At 36.0% G+C, this 20407-nt stretch overlaps 1 protein-coding gene across 4 annotated transcripts in view; it reads left to right on the top strand.

The window, feature by feature from the left end:
* Window positions 1–20407, top strand: part of RAPGEF2 (Rap guanine nucleotide exchange factor 2) — a 127197-nt gene that overhangs the window by 34186 nt on the left and 72604 nt on the right. For all 4 annotated transcript variants that reach the window (XM_066317644.1, XM_066317641.1, XM_066317642.1 and 1 more), the window contains exons 4-5: window positions 4059–4134; window positions 6320–6487. In XM_066317644.1, coding sequence (XP_066173741.1) covers window positions 4059–4134; window positions 6320–6487 — 244 coding nt within the window. The remainder of the gene's footprint in view (window positions 1–4058; window positions 4135–6319; window positions 6488–20407) is intronic.

Below are 20407 nucleotides of genomic sequence, written 5' to 3'. Positions count from 1 at the left end.
ATTTGAAATTATTTCTAGGACAGGTACTGAGGAGACCATCTGTGAAGCTTAATGCTTGGGGAACTTCAAGTCAGAGCTTATGCAGTAGAAGGGAAGAAAAGTGTTGGTAAAGCTGCTGCAGAACAAGGTTCTCTGGGGAATTTAGGTGAGGCAGCAATATCCTGACCAGGCAGCCCTTCTGGCTATCTAAATTACTGTTATGACCTCTGCATCCCATATTGACAGCTACAATTGCAAAGATACCTTTAAACTCCCTTATCTTCCTTTGGTGAAATTCTCTTATGTACATCACCAATTTAGAGAAAATAGTTGCAAATCTGTGATTCTTTCAGGTGTAGCATTGACTTAGTAGTTCCAAACAAGCTATATTTAGGCATTGAAATTAATAAGACAATTTGATATAAATTATTAGGGAATGGTATGGGCCAACCAAATGTGAAGTGTATATCATGTAAAAGTCTCTACTGCATTTTAAAACCAAAAATGGGATTTAAGCTTAAGCTCTCTATATGCACAGGCTTATCTCACACTACAGTAAGGGAAGAAGTAAATTTGTCAAATTCTTGATTTGAAACCTGCTAATGAAGGCTCTCTACATTGTACTTCAGCTAGCCAGTACTCATGTTGATTTTATGAGAAATCTGGGTGGTCAAACTCACTTTGTATGGAAGGTCTGGCATCAAAATTTTGTAAAGAATATTGTTTAGTCAAAGTTACTGAAATAGAGCTGATATTAAGAAGATAATCTATCAGCCCTTCCACTGAAACTTTATTTGCTTGTTATTTCTGTGTGATACCCAACTCTCCACAAGCTGCTTGTAGTCCCTTGTATGAAGTTCTTCTACTGGTATTTTAGAGAATCACAGAATGGCTTGGGTTGGAAGGGACCTGAAAGAATTATCTGATGATAATTCTAAATCCCCTGCCGTGAGTTTGGGACATCTTTCACTGGACCAGGTTGCTCAAGAGCTTCATCCAGCCTGGTCTCAAACAATTCAAAGGATGTGGATGACATCCACAGCTTCTCTGGGCAACATGTTCCAGTGCCTCACATTCTTATAATGAAGAATTTGATGAAAGGTTTTACATTTTGGACTTTTTTATCAGCTCAGTAAACAGACTATATCATGTGTTGGGTATTTGCAGCTTCTTATTGCATGCTGATGTTTCAAATAACATGTTTTTAATTAAATTGAGTTTGTTTGATGGCTCTGAGTGGCTAGTTACTGCAGCTAGGCATTTTGGAGAAGAGTGTCACTGAAGTACTTTTTTGTTCATCTTTTATTTTTGCTCTTGTGGGAAACGCTGATAAGTTAATTCAGATACAACTTAGTGGTTTGATGTCAGTCTTATGAATTGAAACAGCAGGATTATCAATGCCCTAAGATGTCAGTTGTTTCTCAGAGCTGCATGTCAGACAAAAACCTGTGTTTGAGTGTGGTTCTGAAAGGGATGGTATGCACTACTGTGGTGGATGTTCTACCACAGTCAGAGATGGACAATTCTGAAGTGCCCAGATGTAGTGGATAATAACAAGAGAGTTCTCTAATTTTCACTGACTATATGAATTTGTCACTGGTGATGAATTTTCACCAGAGATTGGAAGTCAGGAGGTTTAGCTGCTGTGGCCATCTGAGAACTGCAATGCTTGAAAGGTCATTTAACTTTCTTGTGGCTTGATTTACTTGTCTTCTTTCTTAAGCACTTCACAAAGTTTAGAGTTTGTTTTGCAGCCTGAAGTGCCTTGTGATCTTTGGCCTAAGATAATACATACATGTGATGCACTGTCTGCTCTCATAAATTTCATGCTCTCATAGGAGTCTGAATAGTCCAGGATTGGTGTAGTTATTTGCTGTGAGAACCAGGGTGTTACTTGGGGGCAGAAATCAAGAATTTTCTTTATAGTCACTGAATTTATGCCTTCTCTCTTAATATCCTAACCTCCTGTTCTCTGGTGCTAGAAGGTGAAATCTAAACAAGTTATTCAAGAAGAGAAAAGCACATCCAAAACCACAGTTTTTGATTTTACTGTGTTTGGTAAAGCCTGAAACTTTTGCATGTCATCAGTGATTAGCAACAGACAGAAGTTTAAAGTTGATACTTACAGATAGCAATAAAGGAGGAAGAAAGGTGGAGCTGAAAAGTGTATATGCATTTTCTGTTGAAATGAGTGCTTGCTCTGAGGCTACAAAAACGCGTTGGCAAAAATACAGCAATGTGTGTTTTCTAAGTGAGAGGAGAATATTTCTGTGTGCTTCCTACTAGAATATCAAATATATTAACTTATTAATCATCTTGTTTTGCATTTTTGTTTTTCAATCAATGAGTTGATTGATTTTCTCCTTTCTTTACTCCTCCTTTCTGTTTCTAGGGAAAAGCTGTGGTATGAATTAGGCTGAGAAAATAAGTTTTGACACTTGTGCAACAGTTTAATGAATCAGTAGAATGGCATAATTTTCTAGTGTCTTTAAGAGTAGTTGAAATTGTATGAAATTCAAGATGGTATTGTAGGGTAAAGAACCCTGTGTTTTGTTGCTGGACTGTAGGATGAAGCATGTGTTTGCCTCCAGGAAAATAAGCATTTTGTCCAGAGACTTCTTTACTGAGTATTTCTTTTCAAGAGGCCTAGTATTCTGGAAAATTTTTTCTATTGTAAAAGTCCCATGTACCATTAAATGCGATTATTATTTTGATGAATAAGCACAGCTGGCATTTCTTTTCAGTATCTGACTGCCTTCTTTTTGAGCCTATAAATGTGCTGTTGTCAAGAGATTAGCCTTTGGGGTAGCAGTTAAATTGTTCATTTCTACTAATCGCCAGGCAGGACAGGAGCACAGATAGGAACTGGCTAGATAGACTGTTTCAGATGCTCTGAACTGAAGCTCGTGAGTAAGGAAATAAAGCTTGAAACAGTTATCTTTCACTAAGACTGTAGCTTCAGTGTGTTACCACGTGCCAGCATTGGTTAAAATTCAGATGCTACAGTTTTGTTGAGTTCAGTTTGTTTTTCAAGGTGTTGCTCTGGGGGCTTCAGACAGGAAGGTTTCCCACATCTGTTGCACTGTGCCAAGTGGAAGAAAGGGGAAGGCCAAATAGTTATATTTGCTTTCAGCTATTTTAGGGTGGATTGGTTACAGCAAACTTAAACAGGAGTACTGAAGTTGCATCGTTTTGGTGTCCGTCCTGCCCTCCGGTCTGTGATGGGAAAGGTCTGGCATTCACCTGGCATTTTTACCCAGAGGAAGAATCACACACACCCCTGAAATGAACTTTATCTGGCTGCCTTTCTTCCACTGTGATGGTGTATGATTAAAGATCTAAATGTAAATGTCCTGCATCTCTCTGAATCATGTACTGGTTCTCTGCTCCCCACCTTTATATGTGCACCTTGAGGATTCTTTGCAGTGGACCCAGCAGATGCACAGATTCATCTAATACAGGCAGAGTACTCCAGTAACTAAAAATAAAAAACCTTTCAGTTTTTTCTTACAGGGAACAAAATAGTATAATGTTTAATTATTGCACTGTGATGAGAATGTCTCATGAAAGGGCAGAACAACCTTTTGTCCTTGTCTATTTAGTTTGGGAATACACTCATCTTCCTTTTTTTATTAATTAATTTTAAGTAGAAAAGAGCTAATTGAAGTTGATCAGCCTTTTAATTCTTTCTTTGGTATGCCAGTCGGCTTTTGTTAAAGAAATGCAGATAGCTTCAGTAACTTAATACTGTAATGCCAGAAGATACTAGATCAAACTCTCTTATGCAGTTCAGAATCAACTGTACCTCTTCAATAGACAGCTCTTGATTGACACTTGTTTTGGTGTTAATAGACTTATTTAGCAAATACTCTTAGGGTACTATGTAAACAAAAAATAGACAGCTCTCATTGTCCTTGGGTCTCAGTTAATTGCCAAACGATGGATGCATGAAACTTGTGTTGTGCACAGGTATGTATGTTTTTTCTCTGCTCTGTGATATCTGGATAAGATGTAAATATGTTTATGAATTCTGTTACAGCTCTGATTTATTTTCCAACTGAAATATTTTTGGTTTTCAGTTTTGGCAAGCGTTCTGCCGGCAGCTTCAGACGTGGATGTGAATGCATTGTTTTAGAGCCATCTGAAATGATTGTGGTAAGAATATTTTCAGTCACTTGCTTTCAAATTTTACAGACCAGCTTTGGTAACACTTCAACTTCCAAAAAGACTTAAAATTTTCTGGTTTCCACATTATCTTTTAATAAATATATTATGTCATACCTATAATTTATATTGTTAGATTTATTTTTTTTTCAGATTTCTTGTAAAACTGAAGTTTTCTTGTGCTAGCAGAATAGTTTGTGGGGTATTTTCTAAAGCAGCTTTACTATTATTGAAAACATAGATGCTTTGTAGTATTCATCTCAGGTTGGATTAAGTAATTAATGTTTGAATTAAATTTAATCTGAACCGTCTCAGGTTTTTAAGAATGAATTTGAATGTTTTTAAATTCTGCCAGCCTCCCTGGGTGAAGGTGAGGGTATTTTGTTAGAAGCATCTGCTGTAGCCCGGTGGCAGAAAATTGTCTCTGAGCATTCACAGGCTTAAAAGTTTTAGTTGTCACCTCAGGGCTCATCGTCTGAACAAATGCAGAATCAATGAGCTGGTTTTTTTCCTCTCTGTCATGGAGATACAGATCAGTTCATAATTTAGGCATGACAATTATCTAAGCCATATAGATAGCTTAAAAATAGACTAGTGACACTAACCATTTATTTTCCTGGAAAATAAGAGTTTCTGTAAAACTTGTGGAAGCTTGGGAAGATGTGGTATTACTTTAGGATTGTACTTGTTTATTACCAGTCCATGTGACTCGCATCTGAGTCTCGCATCTGTGACTCGCATTTGGGAAACAGTTTGTTGACCCTTTTCTTTTTCTAGAAGTATACAATTTCACTGGTTGTAGCTGTGTGAATGTCTGTCTGTTTCACATGTATTCTTTGTTAAGTTATAAGGAAGATGGTATAAAGAGAAGCATTGGGAAAGGTGATAACTGAACAACAAGAAATTTTTCGGACTGATGGATAATTTTGGGTCAGAGGCACGTGTTTGCCAAAAAACGTAACTTCTGCAGTTTTGGAAAGATGAAATTGAACGCATCACTCAGGCTTTTAAAGGAGTAATTGTACTTTGAATAGAAAGAATCCTATTGCCAGAGTTGTTTGGGCACACAAGAAGTGTAGCAGGGTGTGAGTGTGAAGGTGTCAGATGTAAAACAGATACTGCCAGCTCTTCTGCTGAACCAGGGACTGTGCTCATCACTTTGAGTCAGTGCGCTGAAAGCTGTACTGAGTCACACGGGCTGACTGATGTGTGACACTTCTGATATGGATGAGCTGCAAATGCATAGGAGTATTTTGTCTAATATTTCCTTGTTGAATATGAAAAGTTTTTCTTGAAAATTAAATATGAAAATTTTTCATTGAAAAGTATGCAGGTACCTTGTGAGGTACCTCATCTCTCATTCTGAGGGATGGAATTGAATAACAGGAATTAACTGAATCCCCCTATATAGCCAGTGCTGGAAGCTGTGATTTTTTTTCTTCATTTCCTTGTTAGTCTCAAATAACTCAAGAAAAGTTTCTATTAGTAGGGTGAACAAAGAAGAAATGTTGATTTTCAGCTCAATTGCTGCAAAAATATAATTCTCTTCTGAGAAAACCTGAATTATTAGCTCAAATATTTTCATGGCAGCATACTTTTGTTCAGTAAAGTAGTCTTCCATCTCTAGACAGTGAAACTGAGAGGACTAATTCTATACTAGGATATATACCTAATAGTGTTTTTTCTTATTCTTCCTATTGCTGTTTTGAAGTGATTTTTACGTGTAAATACAGTCTATTAGAAATCTTTTTATGCCTTCAAAATATTTGAAATTATAAAACCAGTCCTGCCTGAAGAGTGAAGTTTTTGCCATGGATTGGTTAGGGAAGATGCTGAATAGATATCAATAGGGAAGGAGGCAAGTATTCTCTTGTACCACTTTTCTTTCTGTACTGTATTGATTGGTGAGCTGTTTGTATTTGTGCAAGCATAAGAAAGGGGTGAGGAAGGGAGAATTTTTCTTCTGTCATTTCTGGAAAGTGATCATATTCAGTGATCCTTTTCATACTAATGTTCTATTTTGTTTTTAGTAGCAATTTCACACTTAGTGCTGAAAATGCAGGAAACTCAAAGCTAGCTGCTGATTTTTTTGAAAATTGGGTTTCTTCTGTTTCAAACCAGAAGAAACGGTTTTCTGTTTTGCGGAGAAAGACACATTCTCTTGCATCTCTTGTAGGTTGATTACATGGAAGAAAATGAGGAATATTTCCAGCGTCAAGCATCTCACAGGCAATCTCGAAGAAGGTTTAGAAAAATCAACCAGAAAGGGGAGCGACAAACCATTATTGATACTGTTGACCCTTATCCTGTGGGGAAGCCACCTCTTCCTAGAGGCTACCATACGGTAAGCTGTCTGTATTTAAGGTTCGCAAAACAATATAAACAGGAAAATGAAATTTTCCTGAATTTTCTACTGAAGATTACACAGTAAAAATGGCTAAATTCGCTGGTATCTTTCAAGTGTGTCTTCTTTGGGGAGATTTTCCTTCAAAATAACTGTGAGTGTGGCTTCATCAGTATGTGGACATGTGTGCAATTTGCATCTTAGTTCAGAGTTGAAAGTACGTTTCATATGATTGTGGATGTCATATATTATTTTTTTAATGTTCCAGTCATTATGGGGAAATTGTTAAGAAAATTCTGTTCTCATTTCCTTTTGCTATTAAGTTACAGAAGAATTAGTTTAGTGTACTGTGTTAAAAGGTTGGTTAGTGAAGCACTCATTCACATATGTGATAACAGGTGTTGCCTGAAAAGGACTGTGCTGCACCAAATTGGGTTAAATCTGTCATTTCTTTTTGGAATTGAGAACTTAAATGTAAAATTTAAATTAACTTCTTCTGGTATTTGCCTTTATACTTGGATTTTGGTGATCTGTATAGTTGGCCTATCAAGGAGGAAATTATTTGGTCATTTTACTTGATCGCTTTTGGGGGTCAGTGAGGGAATCTGTGTATGTTTCCAGAATTTCTCTTGAGATTAAAATAAACTAATAATTAAAACTTACTCTACAAAATATTTTGTATGGCTTTTAAACTGAGAAAAGCTCTATTAGTTTAATATGTTTGTTTTGTATTACAACTGTGAGCGAAATACTGGAAAAGCTGTTTGTCTTTGGCTCTCATTTTTTTGTGTAAGCCCTAAATCTGGTAGAAACATAAAGGCATGGGCATAAATGACTTTGTGCATATTTAATCTCATTGAGTTCCATGGGCTGAATTTTGTACAGTGTAAGCCATATACATATAAATTTGCAGGATGAGAGCTTTAGTGTTTTTAAAATGCCATCTTTGGTACAATGCAGTTGTTAGCATTTTCAGCTTTTCCTTCCTTACCCTTATTCCTTGACTTGTTTGCCAGTTCACTGTACATTCAATGTGTGTCTATAAGTGTGTAGATGTTTGATTACATCTGTTAATTATACAGGCTTTTCTTCATGACTTGAATATTTGCATTTTATGCCAACAGTTTGATTTTGTTTATACAACAGCTTTTAATGGTTTAATTTTCAGTGCAGTTTTAATTGGTTCTGAATTTAAGGTGAATTGAGCCAGTTCACTTGGTTTGACGGTACAACCATTGTACTGGCCTGGTTTTGAGGAAAGAAAAAAAAAAGAAAGAAAAAAAAGTAGTATTGAATTTTGTAGGAATTACAGAAAGAATTACTGTTGTTCATATTATTTAGATGTGTGTGTTGTGCTTAGAAAACAGCAGTAACGTCATTTGTACCTAACTCTAGAAGGGGCAGTATTTAGGTTACACAGTGCTATTTGCATTTGTATGTCCTTGCCTGTTGTATAAATTTCACTTTAGGTGTGCCTGATGATTTTTTGTAAGCTTAACTGGTACTAAAAGCAGAAGTCCATCGTGTGCTGCTCTGTTGTGCAAGTTCATAACGGTTTTGTGTATGTGCTGGGAAATCCATTCCAAGAGAGATTTCATACTTAGATGGAAGAGATTGCCAAATAAACTGTAAAATTTACAATAATTGCAGTCAAACGTTCCTTTTCAAAGCGTAATATAATCATATGACTGGCTTTATTATTTTTTTTCGAGGCAAATAGAGTCAAATAAGCTCAAATGAATTTTAAAATGTAGTTAAGACTTCATGCTGGTCCATTTCCTCCTATTTTTACAGTATTTGGTGATCTTGTAGACATTATACTCTCATTCACTTCTACTAGCAGTGTTATTTCTATTGCTTTAACCATACATGTTATGTCCTTTGACCTTATTTTATTGGTCTTAATTTCTTGAAAAATTGACTGAAAAATGGAGGATTTTTTGGAAACATATAGGAATTCAAGACATACTATAGCACATATCTTGTGGACTTGTTGCCCATCCATTCTTTGGTCAGCACCTGTCAGGATGTTGTCTTTGTTTCTACTTTTTAATTTTTGATAAAAAAGAGGTGGAAGCATTAAATTAAGTTAAATTGAAAAAGGATTAATATGATATAATTTTTTTCAAGTTTGCTCTTCCATGTGCATGTATTCTAGTTTAGGTGTTATGTATATGAGACTCAAAGTAATAAAGCTGCTTTGATAGTATCCTCGAAATCTTCACCATGTGTAATTTTCTTATATTCTGTTTTATTCTGAATCCATGGAGTTAGCATGCAGAATTATTATTTTGGTTGTTGATAAATAGTGATGCTTTATTTGCAGTAGTTTCTGAATGCCTTTCTTCAGAACGTTCAAACAGTATTTTCTGAAGAAAGTTTTCTATATCATAAAAGCATTGAGTGAAATATAGAGATGAAATGCAGATGCATGGTGTGCTTTTCAAGAATTAAAAATCAAATGCAGTGCTCTCAGTTGCAGCATGGCTTTCTGCAGTAGAGCCAACTTTTATGGGATGGTGGACCCTCATTAACATGATTTTAACATTATCTTCATAGTGGTGGAATGTACTACGGCATGTCTGATAATGTTCATCTTTTCCTTTCCTCCTATATGGCATTCATTTCATTTTGGCTCACAGGAATGCACTAAACCTCAGGTATTGTAACTTACTGTGTATGGTCCACTAACAATTTACTTGTGGGTTTGCGGTGTGATATCGTAGTACTGATGCGACATTATGACTAAAATTGCCTTCTAGCCTTTGCTTTGATAGTTCAGCAGGCTCATAGTGGTGCAAAAATACTTATGTAAGGGTGAAATTTACTGACAGCACAATGTCCCTTGCCCAGCTTGATTGACCTTCCTTGCTTTGACATCCTGTGATGTGTAGGAAGGAAATGAGAACTATAAACAAAGGGTGTATATCAAATATTTAGAGTTTGGCAGACACTTTACTCAAGTATCTCCATCATGGCACAGAGGACTTAATCTTTGATTTTGTCACCATTTAGTACCCGTATGTCAGTAAAATGGGGAAATGGAGTGTGACAGGATGAGCAGTAAAGAAACCAGAAAAGGCTTTGCAATGGTGTTTCTTGCTTGTCTTCCATTCTGATGGTTTTTACTGATTCAGGATAAAGAGGCTGGATTTTGTAGGCAAAATATACCTAAATGACCATTGTCTGAAACACAGCTTTGCCAAGCTATGGAGAAGGTGCCCAAATAAGTCAAGAATCTTGGAATGATACCAAACCAAACAAAATATGGAAGTTTTTCCTGATATCAGAACCTCAAATGCACTCAAAATGCACTGAAAATTGGAGTGGCATCTTTTAAATTTAAGTGACATTTGCACTTGTCAATGCCGAAATAAATACTGAGCATCTATCAGATACAGTGTTTGAGAAGAATGTGTATTATCAAATTGTTAAATATCCCCACTTTTATACTTGAGAAATCACTTGATAGAGCTGAAAGCAAATTGAAATTACTTAACTCTTTTTAGGTTAAAAATTTTACCTTTCTTCAAACATTGCTATGGTCAATTCTTGTGATATTTTTTTATCAGGAAATAGGTTTATTTTAAAACTTCCTCCTGTATCACATTCTTAAATTCCTCTATCTAATACACATAGAAGGTTCAAATTTCAATATGTTTACAGTATCATAGACAAGTAATTTCTGGGCGGAAATGTTCTTTTTCTTCAAAACGTACAGTACACTTCTTTTAGGAACCCAGTTCCTTAACTTCGTGTCACTGCTCTGTGGTTTTTGAGGGGCATGATCTTAAGTAATCTATGGTTACTAAAAAACTATGTTTCAGAGTGATAATGTACTTCTCAAATTATGCCAGGAATTGGAAAGACTTTGCAGTATTTTATAACTTACACTAATGCTTGAAAGATCATTTGAAGTGAAATCTGATGTTGAGTATCGATCGGTACTTAGGTGTGTTACTTTTGGAGCAGGTATTGGCGATTTCTAGGGTAAGGAAAGCAGAAACTTCATCATATATGGAAATAATATGAATGTGTTTTATCACACAGATAAAATTACATCCTTTTTTTTACATCCTTTATAGTTTGGTAAAATTGATCAATTCTTTTTTGGGAAAAAAGACAAAGCTGATAAGTTTGAGCTGCTCACACTTGAATCTAAATAATGTTTGCTTGTGCTTCTCATGTGTCAGAAACATCTTTAGCTAGATTAGTGTTAATGCTGCCTTACTTAATAGCAGAAATAGGATTTTAACTCCTGAACACGGATTTTCATTCTGTGTGTACCTATACTTAAGGCTACATCATATTTTCAGTGCAAAGCCTTTGTTCAGAATTACTTCACTGAAACAAGTGTAAACCCATTCTCCTGAGAAGCTACATGTCTTTGCTTCTGCTTTAGACTTGTTTGGTTTTTTGTTTGGTTTTGGTGTGGGGTGTGGTTTTTTGTTTTTGTTTTTTGTTTGTTTGTTTGGGGTTTTTTTGGTACTTTCAAAGTTAATAGTCATCTGTGGAATGATTTTAAAAAAGGACAGACTTTCTTACTGCCAGTAAACTTTGTGGCTGCTTCATTGCATCTGTGAAGAATTAGTCATGCTTGGTCTGAGTCTTGCTGAGCTGGCTATTCTGTATATAATGTATGGAATATCTGGCATAAATTGACACAAGCTCATAATGGAAAAATCACTTTGTCTAAAAATAAGGTGCTGTTCTTTAGTGGCATAGAGATTACAAGTAGTGATTTGTAACTCCCTGGTTTGTGATAGTCTGTGTCTCTCTAGTATGATATGATATGTAAACTGAGATGTGGGTTTTTACTAGTCTGTACTGTAGTCTTTAATTTGCTAAAGGCAAAGTATCAAATCTTACTGGCATATACTTAAAGAGATGCAGGTAGGTCTGTAAGAATAATGCTGAAGCACCTGTGGATAGCCCTGAACAGAAAGATGGTGTATGGCATTCTGCTCTGTGTGAATCTCTCTAGATTTGGATTAGTTAACAGGCTTATGAAATTTGCTGCTATTGCATTCTCAGCCAGGCTTTCTATAGCCAGCTGCTGAAATGGCTGCAAAAGGGCTCTCTGCCTTTAGTAGCCTTCCTTATCCCATTCAGCTTGAGATTCACGTGGGGTGACAATCCGTTTATCCGGCGTTGGAAAGAAAAGAGCAGTGGGCACGGCGCCATCAATAACCCCGGCTTCTGCCCCAGCTACAGGCGTGTAACCATTTTATCCTCACACACTGCTGTGTAGCACTGTGAGATGTGTTTAGGGCAGACAAGTATTCCTTCTGGATTTTATCTGAAGGAGGTGACTGAAAATGTGAATGAGAGGAGAGCTGGAAATTATACCATGTCTAATGTTGCTGAGTCAAATCTGATCTGCAGCCATGACTCCCTGAAAAAATAAGCATGAGAATTTTTTTCCTAGCTTTTTTTTGTGTGTGTGTGTGCTATTTTTAGAAAAGGATAAGAGCTTTCTCACTTAGTAGCAAATTGTAAAATCTTTCTTCCTGCCTCTATCTTCTTTTGAAACTAATAGTGCAAAGCATTGGCAAAGTGCCTTTTTTTTTCCTGATAAGGTTTGGATTCCCATTGTCTGCCAAGAATCTAAAATACCTTGATTGAAAATTTGCATTCAGATTTTTCTGTTTTATGAAACAAAATTGACTTTACCTTTCTTTTGTCTGCAAAATGACATTATAAAACTGTTGTATCTCATATAGCTGCACTTAGGGACGATGTAAAAAAAACCATGTTTTTTTCCTGCCTAAACTTAATGCAAAACCCTGATTGTTTTCCTTTATTCAGTGAGCGGCTACTGAAGTGATGTGGAAGTTTGTAAGATGATAAGCAGTATTTTCTGGTTGATAACACAGTAGATGAGAATTCCAAGAAGTTGATTCCATTTTTAGCACTTTGTTACAGAACTCCAGTATAATTTGGGATGAGATCTAATGTTAAAAACTAGCAAAATACCACTGCTTCTCTGCATGTTTTCTTATGTTGTATGTTGTAAAATACATGTTGCTGCATGTCCTTCCATGGACCACATTGCATATGATCATGAAATACTTCCTATGTGCTTGCTTCTCAACAGTGTAGACTTTGCAGTATTGTGATGTAGCTTGATAATCTGTATTCATGTTAGTGCATTGTATTTTACTTAGTAAATTGATGCCATTGTCTTAACAAACTTAGTTGTCTTGTGGAATTTCAGTTGTTTTAAATTAGTTTGAGTCAGTAGAAAAAGTTGCCAGATACCCAGTCTACAAGAAATCTGTTTAAAGGAACACTGTCAGTCTTTCAAGCCCGTAAATAGCTGCAGCTTTCAGTGTTCCTGATGATTTTTAGAAATATCTAGAACTGCCATTCTAATATGAGATCACTTAATAAAACAAAAAACAAACAACAGACTCAATTGTGAGTTATTCACATTAACAATAAGAAAAGCTTACTTTCAGGAAGAAAAAACCACATCTAAGAAAATTATTTGATAGGACAGTGGGCAAAAAGGTGTGGTAGACACAATGCAAGCTTGACTTTCTGAAAAGATGTAAAGGATGTGGAGAGGTTGGAGGGAAAAACAATTTTTTTAAGCATCCTTGACCTTAGAAGTGTTGCAAGTGTATTTACAAAGGAAAAAAGTGCCCAAAGAAACAAGTGGGGACAAATACACTTGGTTGTTAGAAATATTTGGAGCGCAGGATGTTCGAGGGTTTTGGCTTTAGAGAATCATATGAGTTATGGTACCTGCACCTATTTAAATAGGTACAGTTTTGGAACTGGCTGGTAAATGGTTTTTCCCCAGATAGAGGAAAAATGTGGAGAGAAGGGAAGTGGAGAAGGTTCTCCTCTGTGGCTTATGCAAAATGAAAGCAAGAAGGTTGCCTCATGTAAATAAAAGTTGAAGTGAAATCACTCTGTTCCTGGTTATGACACAAATTAATTTAAATAATGTCAGCAGAAAACCATAATTGTGTACACACCTGAATTTTCAGAATATTGCTGATGAGAAGTAGCACAGTATGCAGAGTTTTAAGCATGTTAGCATAAATAATGAATGCTTGTTTGCCCAAACAAATTTCTCTCTATTAATAACAACACAGTATAAAATAATTTATTTAACATTTCTAGTATTCATGTTGAAAATAAAATACACTGTATTGATTGTTTCATTAATAAAAGAAAGGGGCTAGTTCTTAACACTGCCGAATATGAGTGTCCCTTTACCAGGAAGGATATCTGTTAAGTTGCTTTTCTTCATCTACAAAATCCAGTGTAATTTCAAATTACACTAATTTCAAAAGCAACTGCTTTTATTATTCCATGATGGTGATGATCTGCTCATGATTTCAAATGAGCTTGGTGTTTACATCATAATGAGAAGTAATACAAAATACAAAGTAATACAAGTAATACAAAATACTTGATACACAGACATAGTCTGTATATATGAGCACATCCAGTGATGTTAATTCCTGAAGAGTGTGACTGTGTCATACATGTTAGGTGCATTTTGAAGTGAGACACTACAAAAATTGTGGGGTAATTTACTATGAAATGTGAAATGCTTGAGATGATTTGGGCAGCTCATGGTAGCCAGTTTTTTTTAATGGAAGTTGGATGTTTCTTCATGGAAACATCTACTGGAAATGTTATAACGGCAGTAATTCCCATCCCTGTGTTGTGTGTTCTGGCAAAACATCACCTTTTTAGCCTCACAGCTTCTTTTCTTCATCCGTGTTTTTAGGGGCCATTCCTGTTTCAAGTTATGTATTAAGTTTTATATTATTATTAAAATATGAGCAATGCTATCATTTTATTTTGTGTAGCACTCAAAACAAAGCAGAATTGTTAGTTCATCATCCTTTTAGTACTGACTACTGGCAAGCTAATGTAAAATTAATGACATGCAGTGTGTTATTTACTCAACTTGCAGCCTCTGTCAGAGGTTGTCTATTTTTATAAATTACATCATCCCTACTGCAGAACTCTTATATCCATTGAGATTTACTGTTCTTCCATTCCCTTTGGAAGGGCTCACATTGATGTCATAACTGGATTTGTAATTGTGATTAGATTTGGAAACTCAAAGAGAAGCATTGAAGCTATGCAGTGTTTTCTGCAACTGAAGTGTCAGTAATATTTCTGAGGGATTTTTTTGACACATTAATGACACTTGGTCCTATTTACAGCTTGTAGAGTTGTCAGTGACCACACATATGTAAAGCTTTGGTTAATAACAGCTTAGATTTTCCAGAGTAGCCTGATTTTATTGCTGCTACTGACTTGTGGTGTGCTTTTTTATACTATATAAAGGATTGTTTTTCTGAGATGTAGGGTATAAAACTAAATGTGAGGTATGTCATCAAAGCAGAAAGTTGTTCATGCAGCAGAAAAATGGATTGTTCATAACTATTTTCTAAATTGATCATTGTACAATGTAACTAAATGCAAATATTGAATTTCCACCACTTGGACTCTATGATCCTTGTGGATCCCTTCCAACTCAGCAGATTCTGTGATTAGAGCTTAGGAAAATTTAAAAAGCAAATATATGCATGTGTAAAAGGATATTCTCACTAACATGGGTGGTTGTTCAGTTAGAAACACTGTATATAAAGTACATATGGGGAAATGGGATCTGCCATATTACACTTGTAGAATGCCAATACAGATGCTTTCAATGCTGGAATTTCTGTACAGACGAGTGTCATGGGTGATAGTAGTAGTGCAATTATTTGCCCACTAAAGGATGGAAAGAAGCTGAACCTTTCATTTTTTCCCAAGCATCTGAGCCACTGTTATGTGACCTGAGCTTGACATAGTGACTTAGAGATAAAATTATTAGTATTATTATGTGTTTCTGAGTACTTTTAATAAAGCCTTGTATTTGAGATAACTAATTTAAAATTATAATTTTGCTGAGTGAATTTCAAAGCTCTAAAAAAATTAACTAGTTTAGTGGTTAAAATATCCTAAGTAACTAAGAAAGTATAGAATTGAAACATGGGTAAAATGTAATGTTCCAAGAAGGCAAATGGCATTCTGGCCTGGGTCAGCAGTGATTGTCCCCTTGTTCTCAGAACTGGTGAGGCCACTCCTGGAATCTTCTGTTAAGTTTTGGGTCTCTCACCACAAAGAGTACATTGAGGTGCTCGAGGGTGTCCAATGTGTGATGAGTAAACCCTTTCCAACTTAATTGGGTAGATGTGTGTATTACAGTGTCCAGGCTATATTCTGCTGACTGTAAATGCCATTATCCATGGCATTTACATTTACTTACGTCCTTCATTGGGTGACAGTTCAGTTCAGGAGAGCTAAGAAGTCCTAAGTAAAGCAAGGTAGTTACCTTGAATTTACCACTAGGTTTGTGTGTGAATTCTTTCCCTGTCCTTCACTACCTTGTTTTGTAGACATGCTTTTAAAGTATTTCTTAGATTCCTTGTATTTGCACTTTTCTGATGGAAAGATTTAATTTTTTTTCTATGAAAAATCCTTTTTTTACCGTAAGGCCTAGTTAAAGTGTTAGCATTGTCTTGTATGTGTAGTGGGTATTGGGTTTTAGGTTTGAGTGGTTAGCCTTAATTATATTTGAATTTTCAGACAGTAAGGTTTTGACATGCAGCTGGAGCAGCTGGCAGGTGTTATGTGTATTGCTGATGTGGCTGGCAGAACACCTGTACAGATTGTGGTCTCCCTCTGTTTTGCATTGTATTATGTGCATGTGTGTGTACATGTGCTAAAATGTAGAATATTTTACTTTTCCTCCTTTTACCTCTAAATTATGTATTAGTCTTGAACACTGTAATTTGGTGATTATAAAAGCCTGCAGCTAACTGGTTTTAAAGTCTTCAGATGATCTGTGGTGTGCAAAAGACCACTTTAAAAGTAAGAATTCTGACACCAGTCTTGGAATACAAAACAGCATAGAACCAAATTACAGGGGAGACTCAGTCTGGTAGGTGCACTTCCACCTGTTTTTCTTTAACACCTTGATATCTAGATAGCTGATCTTGTAATTGCAAGAAAAAAATGTAGTGTTACATGTGCAAAATTAGACATCCATTGTTGGCATCTTGATTTACTTGGGAAGAGGAAAGGGAAAGGGCATTTCTTAGAATTTTATATTAAGTTCTCTTTATTTGAAGGATATAATCTTGTGGTTTGACTTTTTTTTCATATACACAACCAATTTGGCTCATTTTGCTTGATAATCATATTAAAAGTAAAGGATGTGAAATTGCATGGGGTTTGTTACTGATAAAAGGTCTGTATAAATTATTTCTGTACAGTTGCTAGAGGCAGGGCACAAAGCTCTCAGGATATGTTAGTGCATGATACATCACACGAGAGAGGATATGCTGGGGCACAAGAAGAGAGTTCTCCCAAAAGAAAATGATCTTACACTGGTAAACTCTTCAGTGTTGATTTTAATTGGGAACCCCTGGAGTAGGCTCTTCAGAGAGTCTCCTGGCATGAGATTGTGGCTGGGGACATAAACAAGAGTTATTTCCTTCCAACAGACAACTGAAGTGAGTGAAAATTCTCTGTAACAGCAACCAGCTCTTTCAAAGTTAAGCTTCCTCAAAACACGAGAGATTAGTAGTAGGTTACTCTGGGAGATGTCCAATACACATTAAAAAAGATGAACAGACAATCTGGTGGTTTTCTGCTGGTCCTATCTACATCTGCATCCTGAACAGATTTTCAGATTCTCCCTTAAAGCTTCTAAGTCAGAAACACTTAGAAAGCATATTGTATTACCTTAGAACAAAAATACTGTCCCTCCACTAGTGCTGAAGACACCCAGTGAAGAAATAAACAACAAAAACCAACAGAAAACCTGCTAGCATTTATAGGAGACTGAAAAATCTGGGGTTTGTTTGTTTTTAATCCATTAATATTTCATACTGAGACATTAAATAATTGTTCCCCTGCCTTGGTTGGTCTCAGATACGTTCAGTTCTGTTCCACAACAGTCATCCTTGTAATACAAATATGTTTCGGGTAACAGGTTTCAGTGGGGCTACTGACCATAACAATATAGAATTTGGACATTCATTGACATCAGAAAATTTCCTGAGTTTTTTTTTTTTGCCTTTTAACAGTGAAGCAGTAGGATACACATGAAAGAGGTATGCAGTCATCCATCTTCTTTAAAGTTTTCTTACATTGTTCTGCAGCAAAGATTGTGGAATTTTAGGGTTGCCTCACATAAGTGAAGGACTTGTGTCCCTGGATTCCTGCTGTGAAATTGGTATGGACATGATGATATGTGGAAGTTTTTGTGGATATTTTGTTAGTTTGTTTTTCCTCTGAGACAGTGGGCCAATTCGTATCTCAGTAGTGAACCGTATCCCCAGCACTTCTGGATGTCAAAGCACTGTTTAGATCTGGTAAAGACAACTTGCTACTCCTGTATGCTTGACATCATGATTCTTGACCTTGAAAGTGTGTTTGCCGTTTTGCTTTCATGCTTTTCCCCCTAGTTTAAAAACAGAAAGCAGATTCTCACCTTCTTCCATGCAATTAATATGCTATTATTAAATCTGGTCATTACACCAACGTGAGAAAATTTTGTAAACGTTGGGAAAAACCTCCACCTCTCCTAAAAATAATGCATTTTTCCACTTCTGAAGGACTGAAACAGTTAAGGAAATTAAACTAATCTGTGACCATTCTGCCATCTGAAGTCATTAATATCGCATTAATAAATTTTATCCCTAATTTTTTATACTCAATAATGATAATGTATGGTTTTAAAGCCATGTTAATATGCATTCAACTTTAGGCTTGTGTAAGAATGAGCTTTTTGTTTTGTGTAAAAATCACAGGTAAATCAATTAAATGTCGCATAAAGTGATTTCACAAACATACATTTTATATATGGTTTTGAAGTAACACAAAAGATGCGTTTATTTTTAAATTTTTTTCCCCCTAAAAGCATTGTTAGATGAAGAGCATAAATAATTATGGAGTCCAGAGAAAAGTTTTTGTGCTCTAGTGCTGTAGTGAGTTTTTGCTCAAATCAATTTTACAAGCTCATTTAGATATTCTGGAAATAGGACATGTTGTCAAATTTTGGATGAGTGACCATCCATAGGTGTTCTTCATATCTGTTCTAACATAGTTGTCCAACATAAGAGAATTCAATAGCAAGCGTTTCAGATGAATACTATGCCTTGCTCCCATTTTAAGATGGATGACATGCAAATAAAAAGTTTGCTGTACTGAAAGCAGAGCTGTGCACAGAAGGTGACAAATGAGTCTGCTGTCAGAGGAAAGATTGGCACATCCACCCAGCTGAGGCACCAGCCCAACTGCTCTGGGCCTGTCATTATTTTAAAGATCTGGATTATAGATTCATCTGCAGCAGCAGTTCAACAGAAGGGCATTTGTTCAAATGGTCTGTAACATTAGTAAATGTGTTATCAAAACAGCACGCACCACTCCATTGTAAGTCTTGCTTTGGTGTCACCAGCTGTGCAGTGAACCTTGTTATAGTAATGGCAGTGCCACAGCATTCTGAATTTAAAAAAATAACATGGCAAATACTGTTAATGTTATCTGTCTGTTTTGGCCAAAGTGGTATTTTTGTACTTGGAGAACATATTTGGTAGTTTTCTTTTATTCAACAGTTTGTTTAAAGTTCTTCAAGTTCTTCAGAGAAAATACTAATAGGGCTAGGGATTCCTAGACCATCCCATGTCTGCGTTATTCTGACAAATAGGAACTCACTTGAAATCAGGTCGTACAGCCAGAGATTTAAATTGTTGGCAGTAATTTGTCTGAGTATTTTAGAGTAAGACTTATGTGTTGTATGGGACATTTAAGTGTATCATAGCATTTTGAGTGAATTACTGTCCTGGGTTTTTAGTGGTTTCAGTTGGTGTTTTTAAATCTGATGGGAGCAACATATTGTTATATCTCTGGTAAGGTTAGTGAGAGGCAGAGAACACCAGCATTGTAAAATTCGGAAGCGTGCTCCTGGGATCTTAGCAGTTTTATGTCCAATAGCCCTGAGCTTAAATTTAAGTTTCAAACTTGCACTTGTGAGGAGGTCGGGGGAAGGAGAAGATAGCTTTGCCTTATTTTCCATTCTTGCAGTCTTTAATTTAGCTGTCTGTTACTCTACCTACACAGCTGTAATGTCTGTGTAATTGTCCCTTCACTGTGAATGTTTTTTCTAGCTACTGGAGTCATGCAGTGGCAGTAAATTCGGTGACCTTAGAGTGTTTTGTTGGTTTTTGACTGGGTATTTGAACACGAAGGAAATGATACTTTACATTGTGTTTAAAGGAAAGGGGAAAATGTGCTGATAATTTCTGACTTTGAGGTACTTCAGGAAAAGAATGGTCTCTATGTATATCATCTGTGTAAAAATTTAAGTACTTCTGAGAATAGCTGCGAGTTAAGGTAACTGCTTGAAACTGAGGAATTGAGGTAATCTGTTGTTACAGCATTTGTCATTAACCTAAAAAGGTTTAATACTCCCGGCATTGTTGGCACTGCTTAGAATGATATCCATGTGAGATGGTGTTCTAGAATGTAAAACCGTTGAGAGACATTACAGTCAGATGATACATGCTGTATCAGTTTAGTTTGTGAAACCCTAATCCAAGGGGGTAGTCCTAGGATGACCATACATTTGTAGTTGCTTTTGAAATGGCCTTTAACATTCTTTTCTGCAACTCAGAAAGGGACACTAGATTTTTTAAATAAATACAGTATTTTGAGAGCAGCTAGGGATAGCTCATAATGTGCAATTATTGCATGTCAGGTTTATTAACATTCCACTTTAAAAGCTTAAAAACATTTGCAAAACTGTCTTGCCTTTTTTTTCCCCCCCCAAACTTAAGTCTAAGGAAGGAGTTCTTATATGGGTTTTGAAAAACTCATGAACAGAAAGTTGCAGGT

This window comes from Sylvia atricapilla, chromosome 4 (genome assembly GCF_009819655.1).
Source record: "Sylvia atricapilla isolate bSylAtr1 chromosome 4, bSylAtr1.pri, whole genome shotgun sequence".
Lineage (NCBI taxonomy): Eukaryota > Metazoa > Chordata > Aves > Passeriformes > Sylviidae > Sylvia > Sylvia atricapilla.
Note: the sequence above shows the minus strand (reverse complement) of the source record. Positions and strands in the feature narration are given on the sequence as shown.